Source organism: Crassostrea angulata, chromosome 3, assembly GCF_025612915.1.
Source record: "Crassostrea angulata isolate pt1a10 chromosome 3, ASM2561291v2, whole genome shotgun sequence".
NCBI lineage: Eukaryota > Metazoa > Mollusca > Bivalvia > Ostreida > Ostreidae > Magallana > Magallana angulata.
Genome location: NC_069113.1, coordinates 45183493 through 45195156, shown reverse-complemented (window position 1 = coordinate 45195156; position 11664 = coordinate 45183493). Strand labels below are relative to the sequence as shown.

The following is an 11664-nucleotide window of genomic DNA, read 5'->3' as shown; positions in this document are numbered from 1 at the left end:
ACTTCTAAAAGAAACTATCCCTCAGAAACGCAGTTACAATATCTAAATGTATAACAAATAACGGACCGCCTCCTGGCGGCCTATAATTAGAAACTATTTGACATGCAAAATAACATATCGTTGATTTTAAAATAAAAAATAATCGATAAAATAAACTCCCTTTAGTACTTCAGTACTTTGATTTTCCATTAAGTATGACTTGAATTGAATACAGCATATGCAACTTTAAGTTTCTTTTAATGAAAGTGATTTTATCTATGTTGTAATGTTGTTGTTTTTTTAATTTAACTACTCTTTTTGACATTTTGTTCTTTCACTGGTGTTTTCAAGGAGTATTAATGCCACATTTGCACTTCACATCTTTTTATTTTCTACCCTTATAACTGCAGAACTTGCACTATGAAGTGAACTATTTACTCCAAAATCTGTAAAATTCAGTTTTAGATTTAACTGAGAGTTTCAGAGATATTAAATAATAATGTTAATGTACGTAAGATAAAAAAGGCAGATTGTGACAGTTTAACAAAATAATTCATCACGCTGCAGCCACATAATTATCTGCAACCGCCACATAATATCTGGCGGCCGCTACTTATTTATCTGGTAGCCACCACAACTTTTGTAAAACAACTTCTGTACCTTACAGTGTTCTTCGATATAAATTTGTATAATCTGATGAGCTGCAAAGCTTAAAAGATAAATAATGAACGAATGAATAAATGAAGATTGTTATCTGGCGCCAGATAAATATTAAAAGGAGCGGTCGTCATATAATTAGCTGGCGGCCATCACTTGTTTATCAGGCGGCCGCCACAAGTTAAGCACCTATGAGAAAACTGCTTAAAAATGAGTTTAAAAAAGTACGCGTTTGACAAACGAAAGTCATCATCTTAACATTGCAAATTTGTAGCTAGTTTTATTCTCTATCAACATAATTAATGCTCAATTTTACAGAAAAAAACCCATAGGAAAACCTGAACAAAAATGCATGACAATTTGTAAGGTACATTTGAAATTCAGGAACAAATATTTTTTAGACAGGGTGATTAGAGTTTATAGTACATTTAAGGGCCAATCTTCACTAGAATTGTCACCTTTTTTGTTTCTGTTCAATTTCAATCTGATTTAGAAACAATAGTGAAACGGCTTGTTTAAAAAAAAGGCGCATAGCATTGAACTTCTTTTGACGTGACACTGAAATATTAAGTCTGAGAGTTTTTAATTATTGCTGTTTCACTTTTTGGAAAATTGAAAACTGATAAAGACAGCTCATTCAGTCGATTGCATGATATGCCGGATATTTAAGTAAGACAGTCACGCTGTGTTAAGAGATTATTTTACAGATTAATGTGTAAAGTCTTCTGATTAAAGTGTGAATTTTACAAGTTATTGTATGAATTTTACAAATTAAAGTGTTAATGTTAAACTTTAAAGTAAATATGAATTATACAGACTGAATTGTGAATATCATAATTTAAAAAGTAAATTTTAAATATTATAGTCTAAAAAGTACAGATTAAAATGTACATTTTACAGATTAAAATCTGATTTTACAAAATAAATTGTGAAATTTCACAGATTTAAATGTACATTTTACATTTTAAAGTGCAAATGATGCAGACTGAAGTGTAGAAAATAAAAATAAAATGTTAAGTGCAAATGTGGCACTAAAATCCACTGTAGACATCTTTTTTTTATCCAAGTGAAACTGTACATGTCATTCATTAATAAGGTTTTAAAATTTAATGGACATAAAGGTTAGTTTTCTGATACACTAGCTCAATGTATGATTTATATGTTAATTTGCTTTGGATCAAATTAAATATATTTTGCAATGCACAAGCGTTTGATAAATGTGTAAAGTACTGTATCTTAATGTGAAGATAAATAACAATGTCAATCGTATTTAACTGTCACAACTTTAAATTTCTAAATGTCATCATACACCACAAGTTTACACGGCTGATTTTGATGATAAAAAAACCACATGATATTTCTCTTAAAGTACACCGTAAATTCAAAATAACAACCAAAACAAATAAAGGACTTTTCCTTAACATGTAGATAAGAGCACGATCTTTGTGCACTAAATACGTTTATTAATTTAAGCAAATAAGCAAAATATCAACTTACAGCACAAGTATTCTAGTTCCTCTGGAAACTTAATAGAATAGTATTTATCGAATTACCTGACGCACAGTTTAATAACATTTTTACTTCCCGTCAAATAGACCGAGTTTTTCAACGTACATAACATTCAATAAAATGTGTTCCATTTTTTGACCCCTTTGGTTCATGCACATGACTTGCAGTAAACTCTATATCAAGGTGTTCCGACGCCAGATTTTTATACATATACAACGATGGAGACTTCTACCTCATTAGTCATCTGTACAATCTTCATCTGGTTTTTTTCGAGTGTTTCGGCCAAACCGCCACATATTCTTTTCATCGTAGCAGACGACCTTGGTAAGCATATTTTTAAACAACATATTCTAGCGTGCGAGTACCCATAATTGCCGAAAATACACAAGTTTCCTCTAATACTCTCTTCAAGTCAGATGTCTTGGAAAAATTTCAATGCAAGTTTCTGTACTGTTTATTTATTTAACTTAAATTTTTTTACATTATTCTAATCAATATCGACTTACTTTTCACTAAAAATAAACCCTGTACATGACTTTTTTTTTTACAGGAAGTTAAGTACCAATTCTTGCCAGTTATATATGTTCGTAATAATTAAATAATAAATTGGTAAAACAGCTAAAAATTTTAAAGAATCTAACAACGTAAGATAATTGTAAAATTTTAATATATAAGTATTATATCAAAAACGCAATTCGGTGATATTTAAAGCAAGTCTGTTTTCGAATTCGACGGGTTGTATGCACACAAACATGAGAACATACTGCTCTACACGTCTTGAGACAAAAGAACTATAATTAATAATAAATGCACTCCATATATAAAAGCTTTATTGAAATCAGTTTAGTGAGGTCAAGTAATAGAAATAATATTTGTGAAAGTAAAGAGCAATGCTGCTATGTTTCACAGCAGGTGCATGGGAATAAATCTTTGATCCGCCTCCGGTTGCACACAAAATAACGTGTTACAAGCAAGTATATATGCTTGCTAAGTATTGTGTTGTAACTGTGGTATTTTCAATATAAATATCGTTACAAGGAGGTATATATCATTAGAATTTAACCCTTTTGAAATGGCCTAAAAATCAAAGAGGATTAGAGTCATCACCCGGATATAAAAGGGATACATTTTCACAGGCTTATCTTTTTGTTTGATATTGAGTTCTGATAGGTTCGAAGTATTTTTTTCTCACTCCTAGCGTCTTAAGAATAGCGTCATTTAAGCTAAAATAAATGAATCAATAGCAAATCTGTTGTTTTTATACGATCGGTCTTAATGGGTACTCGGCAATAATGAGATCTTGCACGTTAAATGCATTCAAAAATATACATCAGCATGTAAAAGGTGCATGTCAGAAATTCAGGAAAATTAAAATTACTATCTACATTCAGAATAACAACCAAATTAATTGCAAATTTTATGAAAAATTTTTTAAGGTTGGAACGATGTCGGATTTCGCAATCGTGATGTTCTCACCCCGAACATTGATAAATTAGCACGTAGTGGGATGATTCTGAATTCATCTTACGTAAACCCGGTCTGCACACCGTGAGTTTTTATAAATGTTTTTATGTTTTGGATTTAGGCCTTTACAATTCTTTTATTCATATCTATAACTTATCAAGAATAAAGCCCAAAAACGCCTTTTTATAAAATAAAAAATATTAAGGAGGCATTTCACAATGACGATATAATTCAAAATCTTTACTGTATAGCCATGGATTAATAGATTTATTTACGTTTCTGTGCATTTTAGATCAAGAAACTCATTCATGACTGGTCAATATGCCTTTAAATCAGGGTTACAGGTATACATTTTTAACACTATGTAAATATGTATGTACATGTATGAACCAGAGTTACTATTTACTGCTGTAAATTGCCAAAAGAATACATGTATAAAAGAACATTCTTATAAGAAACACTTGTAGGGAAAACCATATCGTACAATAATAATTGTAAAAAATCGATTTCAAATACCTTAATTCAAAAAAGGACATTATTTATTGTTCCTTGTTTTGTAAAGAAAACAGATATTATTTTTAAACGTTTATCACCTTAATTCACACTATGGCTTAAAATTAGTTATTTATCAATTTAAAATTAAATACTGAACGTAATATCTATGAAAGGAATATCGTTATATAATTTCTCCAGCGATATTACTCTTGAAATATGCAAAAAAAAAAATGAAAAAGTACTTACTTGAATGACTTTGCAGCATATCGTGATCCTTCCGCCACAGGCCACTTGTTCTCCTCTCAACTATACATTTTTGCCTCAAAAGTTGAAGGAACTTGGCTATGCTACTCATGCCATTGGAAAGTGAGTAGCAATTTAATTTACCATTATACTGCTGACATTGGCAACGAATCTGTACTCATACTAAAATTAAAAAAAAACTTTCAAAGGATTTAATCAACGCACAGTAAACTACACATTTGTTTTCTATTTTCTCTGCTATGTGTATTTCACAATCTACATGTATGCATTTTGCATCAGCACGGAGCATTTAATTTTTTTTATGAAATTTTGACTTATTCAACAAAAAAAACTTTCAAATAATCAAATCAAGGCACAGTATACTACGCAATTGTTATTTATTTTCTCTGCTACATGTGTTTCACACCCTAGATATATATATATATTTTGCATCAGCACGAGGCAATCAATTTTTAATGAAATAAATATGAACAAGATAACACAAAACACCATAGAGAATGCAAGCGTTTGTTTGAAGGTGGCATTTAGGATTTTGTAAATGGGAGTGTACCCCTACGTATCGAGGATTTGACACATTCTATGGATTTTACAACGGCGCAGAGGACTACTATACTCTAAGTGTCGGTAAGGAACATCATGTGGTACATGTAGTAAATCAACAACACGACATCATTCTATAAACAAATTAAACTATATTATCATATGTGTTTGGTACTTTCAAAAGATCGTAAAGTGAAAGAACATAAACATTAAAATATATGAGTTAATTTTTCAGTAAAAATTGGAGGTAAAGACTTCAGAGACAATAAAACTCCTGTAAACGCAACAGGTGAATACTCAACAGTAAGTAATTCACTTATTTTTCCTCAACAAAAAAGATTGTCCATAAATTTTTTAGAAATAAAACCTCAATGTTTATCCAAATAACAATAATGTTAATAATTAATAACCTTATAATCCTATCCTATCTATTCTTCCAAATGAGACTTGTTTTCTGTATCCAACTCGTGTATATAAAGGTTCCTACATGTCTTCTTATAAATTATTGATAACTTGCTTCAGGAACAACATTTGAAAGATCAAATGAGAAACTAGACTATTTCAATGTTTCCAAATACTAAGGATTAAAAACTTTTTTTCCATACAATAATACTTCATGTGCAAAATGAAAAAAAAAATGTATTACGAGACTGTTAGTAACTTTGGGTTGATAAAGATATGCAACTCTAGACCCATGATATATTTAATTGAAATGAACATATACTTATCACCATGAAGAGAAGCTAAGATTCAAATTGGGCTATTTTTGTAATACAGAGATAGAGATAATTGTTAGTAAAGAAGAACTTTTTTAAATCAAACAGTTCACTATCCGTTATAAATGTACTATCAGCAATTAAGAAATACTACATGTAACTAGCTTTCATAAGCAAAGAAGGAGTTCTTGCACTTATTTTATTTTGCCAATTAGTTTATGTATGCCCGGAGAGCAGAGTCCATTATTAGGGAGCACGATGCGTCTAGACCCATGTACATGTACTTACCTTTCCAATCAGTGCACCAACCCCTCCAGGTGAGTCTTAAATTGTCCAGGTAGGTCAACAGTGTGTAAACGTACGTGCACATCACGCAAGTTCAATCGAAATCTATCAATTTATTTTAATCCATCACTAAACTATTAACTGAACTTTTCAGACTCTTTAAATAAGTGGTTTTTATGAATGTATTTTGCAGGTCCCTAAGAAGTATAGTGACATGTACTCTAAGGTGCATACAGAATCCCGCCGGACCTACCTAGGTAACTATCGACTTCATGGGGGTGTGCATTGTGTGAGCGAAATCACAAAATCACATGCCTGTATGGCAACAATTTGTGTATTTAGAACCACTGTCTATGTTTTGTTATGTTTTAACGAGGCCGGGTCTAATTTGTTCTGCCCTAGATTTTTGGATGAAACTTTTTACATGAATTTCTACTGATATAATTATTATTTTAAGATTAAAAAATAAGACATTTACCACACCGTTTGTTTAGGGGGTCATCTCAAAGTGTGTTAATCTTTAACATAGGACCCTATAGGATTTTGCTTGAAATGTATCAATTTTGCATATTTTTTACATTTTTTAAAACTTCTGCCCTAGGGATTTCTTTTTCTGTTCTACATATTAAAGTTATTGCTAAAAGTCATCTAATGGTCAAATAAAAAAAAACCTTTTACCTCCTGGTTTGTTCCAGGGGTCTTATCAAAGTTGATTTTTGTATGCCCAATTTCCCAGATTCGTCAGATAATGGCTATTTTTTATTTGACAAAAGCGGAAAAGGTGATCTAAATAGTATTAATAAAACATTCAGACATATTTAAGTAATAAAAAAATATATAACATCACATATTAAGGGTCATTGATATAAAATACATGGTTACTGTCTGAAATATATGAATTTAGCTATATTTAGGCGGGTTAAGAAAACATGACAGAAGGCTAGGCTTGCTGAACCCTCTTCACGTTTTCGACCCGAGCCCAAGTATAGCTTATACTTCGAGACATTTATGTTTATTCCACAATATAACATTATTTTTACGCATCAAACGAGATATTTTCAACAATTTTCGCTGAATATCTGCAGTTGAAACTATCACACCATGGCGTCAACCAAGCAAAAAGATGACGTCACAATACAAATGAAACGCTGCGCGAAAGCGTGCGTACTCGTTCTGGCTCCGATTTCACAAAAAAATCTTAAGTTTTTACCTAAGTTTAAACTCAAATCCTGAGAATATACTCAGCTGAGATTTTTCTCAAATTGCATTTCACAAATCAAACTTAGTCATTTCTCAGCTGAGTTGATTTTTTTACTTAGCTGAGTCAAGAATTTTCATTGTCACAAGTGGCCCCTTATAACTTCTCTTGGTTTTTTTTTATTTATTCTCAATAAAAACAAACGTCTGCTTATGTTTCAACAGAGGAAAATCGGATTAAAATAACAAGAGTCATAAAATGTTAATCAGTCATGAAATGTACACTTTGTTATGCTAGTTATAGATGACATATCTACATGATCTTATATATTATATAGCAAACAAAAGAACACATTTAATACATAATGGTTACCTTAAAATCAATAGGAAGTAGAATCACTGCACAGTTATTCCATTGAACACAAACAAATGAATTAGTTCCCTTTGTTTACATTTTTGTCAAGGGAGATAACTCCGCCAAAATTACTATTTTTTAATGAAAAAAATATTTATCAAACCTGGATGAAATATTGCATATACGCTGATCATTGAGTGGAATAGATCTAAGAAATGAACATTACAGACAATATAATACTGTATTAATGATGTTAATGACATATTCATATTTGAGATTTGACTTAAGTCTGCTATGGAGTAAACTTAAGTTTTTTCTCAAATTGAGTAAAAAACATGACTAAGATTTTTTTGTGAAATGCAGAGATTTGAGTTTTCTCAAATTTGAGAGAAAACTCAAATATTTGAGAAAAAACTCAGTCTTAAGTCTGAGATTTGACTTAAGTTTTTTTTGTGAAATCGGAGCCTGTACTCGGCCTCGTTAAAGGGTTGTACATAAGTTCTCAAAATGTTTTCATCCCCTGCTACATATATTAAGAAATAATGATACAGTCTAATACAGCTTTTTTGGAGTTTTCAAGACATTACCATATTCTGACCGTATTTTCCATCATCAGGTATGGTAACTGCAATGGATGAAGCTATCGGCAACATTACAAAAGCTCTAAAGTCCAAAGGAATGTTAAATGACACTCTTATTATTTTTACTACTGATGTAAGTAGTCTAAAAAGTATATTTTTTCACCATTTTAAAGTAATATTTTACTGTTTCATTTCGGGTTAAAGGGTAATTGATAAATATATTATAAATATATTTACTGTCAGTTTTCCAAACAACATGTTTTGCAATTATCTTTCATTGTTTATTCTTACCGAAAAAGAACAAATAATGTAAATGAATAAATGATGATTTTTAAAAAAATTCTTTAATTTGATAAGTATGCTATATTTGAAAATGTTACGGCTTTTTATAGAATGGTGGTATGATTCCCTACGGTGGGAATAATTACCCTTTGAGGGGAGGAAAGACCACTTTGTTTGAAGGAGGAACTAGAGCAACTGCATTTGTGTCCGGAGCAGGAATAAAAAAGTCTAACATTGAATATTCAGGGTAGGTAATTTGGCTTTAGAATAAATCAATACCATATACATATATACGACATTCTCACATCACACTATTATTTGTAAAATGTATGTTTTAAAACCTAAAATTATATATCAACAGGCATAAGTCAAGATTTGCTGTAAAGTCGCATAATCACCTAGATTTTCGACTGATTGTTGATTTCTAATTTGTAAAGATTTTTGTTTTCTTTTTTGTAAATAAAAACGCTCAGCGCGCGCTTAATAGACATTTTTGTTTTTTACCATACGGCTACTCCTTGAGATTACAGTAAAGAAAATAAGGTATTTTTCAAATACCAGTTGGAAAGTGAACGAATAGATATGCCTCCATAAGACATTTAAACACTGTTAACTTCCATATCTGTAGGAATATTTTAACTTTAATGTCCTGTCTGTGTCAAGATATGCATAGCAACGTAACACTGTCTCTCCTTCTATTTCCTTACATTTTTATTTTTACAAACAATGCTGTAAAAATGCAGAAAAACATGTATAATTTTGCTGTTTTCATTTATATTCAGAGGCGAATTTTGTTTTGCATCGGAAAGTGTGTTGTTAATTGCTCAGGCTGATTTCAGTATTATTCAATACGAATTATACTTGTACCAAATGCATTTAATATGTCTAAAATTCTTACATTAATAAATCATTGTTACAACTTTACTTTTATGTAAAGATTGTTCGCATTATTAAATAATCAAGGTACTGATCACGTAACTAATCAGAACTTTTGTATAGTTATAATCTTTGTAATAATTTCACATTTGTTCGAGGAAGCATTCTATGATTTCATCTATGAACGTTTCCAGTGAATAATTTTTAAGACTACTTATAATGCGATGGACAGTTTTGCTTTTACTTTAATAATTTGAATGAATTGACGTTAAGAATAAAACTCATTAACAATTTTTGCAATATAGAATGATTCATGCAGTAGATTGGATGCCAACAGTGCTAAGCGCCGCAGGAGGAACGCCAGGTACTTGTAATACGCATATTACACGTGATGCAAAGACAGACCACAATTTAAGGAGGCTCACTACACCTTGAAAGATTTTCTCAAATCAGCAGATAATTACTTGATTGTGATAGATATCATAATGGATAAGAAGAATTGAAGTCAAATAGGCAAAAAATGTGCAAATTTGGATGAAAAGTTTCGTTTTTGATAATTTAAACCTACGACGATATACAACCCAACTTAACGATATAAACAGTTTAACAAAACATTTGAAACGCAATTTTGTGACGTAGTGTCTTAAAAAGAATAAGTCTAGGTGTAGTGAGGTACCTTAATATTTTCCATTTGCAAATCTCCCCCCCCCCTCCCAAGTCTTTTATATTTGAAATTAAACGATTCGTATTCCGTTCCTGTCCACTAAAAAACCACCTTTTTGAATGTTGTGGAAAGTTAAAGGGCATTCATCGAAAAAGAAAAATGATTTATTATGATAAAAAAGATTTAGTAAACCAATTTTATGAATGAATATATGTATGTATATATTTTCAAGACCCGACATTGGATGGTATTGATCAGTGGGATAGTCTTCAAAAGGCAGGAGAATCAAAACGAACCGAGTTTATTTACAACATCGACGATTTAAAGCCGGAGAATTGTGGCCACGCTGCTATAAGGTATGCCCGTTGCAGTTTGTATGGGATTCAATTTTTCTAACAGAATTTGATTTAATTTGTTTTCTTTGCAATGTGTAAAAAAAAGATCATTGACTTTCGAAGGTAAACTTGATGATTATTAATTTACTAAGTCGTTTCTAAGAAAACAAATTTTTCAAACTTTAAGTGTATCTTGATGTAGGATGGGTGACTACAAGTTGATCGATGGTTATCCTGGGGCCTACCAAGACTGGTACAAGCCAGACCAAGTCGTGTCTGACTTGTATGATGGTTATCCTGGGGCCTACCAAGACTGGTACATGCCAGACCAAGTCGTGTCTGACTTGTATGAAGATGTATCGATAAACCACACTCGCCCATTTGACGACATAATGATGCTTTTCAATCTTAAAGGTAAATGAAGACATTGGTACTTACAAAAATTATTTATTAAGTAGATCATGATAAGTAAAATTACATCTTTTGCTTTTATTTCAGATGATCCTAACGAACATGTAGATTTGTCCAAGAAGCACCCAGATATAGTGAAAAAATTGAAGTCGAGGCTCGAGTACTATCACAAACAAATTGTTCCTGCAAATTTCCCAAGCATTTCGCCTTCGTCAGCGCCGAGCAATTACGGAGGATTTTGGACACCTGGGTGGTGTTAATTTGATGTAATCTGAAAGAATCTGTGACTTTGTTCTATAACTTATTTTATCATGAATATATGGAGCCTTACATGACATAAGGATTTTTTTTAAAATGGTTTTTCATTGTAAATTTAAAGTAAATTTCATTAACTTTTTCTAATAACATCTGTTGGCATGTGAAGTTTACAAATACTCACACCTGTGTTGAATAAATGAGTTTGAGATTATAACGACACTGGCAGTTAAAGAAGAATTATTTGTTATCAAAATACTCGTTTTCGTATAAACATTGCTTGTTTTATCATAAGAAACTGACAGCTGTATCAGTAAACATCAACAAAGAAAAATCATATACAATTTTATGGGTTACACATTTCATACGCATAACTCAAACACCCTGTACATGTGTTTTTCAATAAAGACAATTGATATTAAAAATTGATTATTTCCACCTTTTCAACTACAACTCTGAAAATTATCAACAACAAAAAGACTGTATTTTTTTGTTGATTTGAAGGTTCTTATTCTTGTTATGTTGGACTTTCCAAAACCCATTATTGCCTTTCATGTGTTTGCATTTTTAAAAGACGTCTTAGGAATGTCTTGCCGTTTTATACATGTAAAAGTTATATGTATACATAAATGTAAAGACCATTATCTTTTACAACTCATGAATAAGTTATTATTAAATGATGACAGGAGAGCATGTACGGAACATTCGAAACAAATAACATAATTTATTGTCAAAAAGGGCGAAACTTTCGATATTAAAAATGTTTTTCAAGTTATTCCATACATACACGAGTTGTCCA

General features: G+C 31.1%; 1 protein-coding gene across 1 annotated transcript; it reads left to right on the top strand.

Annotated features, from left to right (window-relative positions):
- The first annotated feature begins 2273 nt into the window (after window positions 1–2273).
- Window positions 2274–11360, top strand: LOC128177932 (arylsulfatase B-like). The gene is made up of 14 exons (XM_052844853.1): window positions 2274–2469; window positions 3582–3693; window positions 3902–3953; window positions 4367–4470; window positions 4886–4992; window positions 5144–5211; window positions 5840–5941; window positions 6103–6166; window positions 8078–8175; window positions 8435–8571; window positions 9506–9564; window positions 10097–10220; window positions 10402–10613; window positions 10698–11360. Exons 1-14 carry the CDS (start codon window positions 2364–2366, stop codon window positions 10868–10870), a joined length of 1518 nt encoding a protein of 505 aa, XP_052700813.1. The 5' UTR covers window positions 2274–2363; the 3' UTR covers window positions 10871–11360.
- The last annotated feature ends 304 nt before the right edge of the window (window positions 11361–11664 follow it).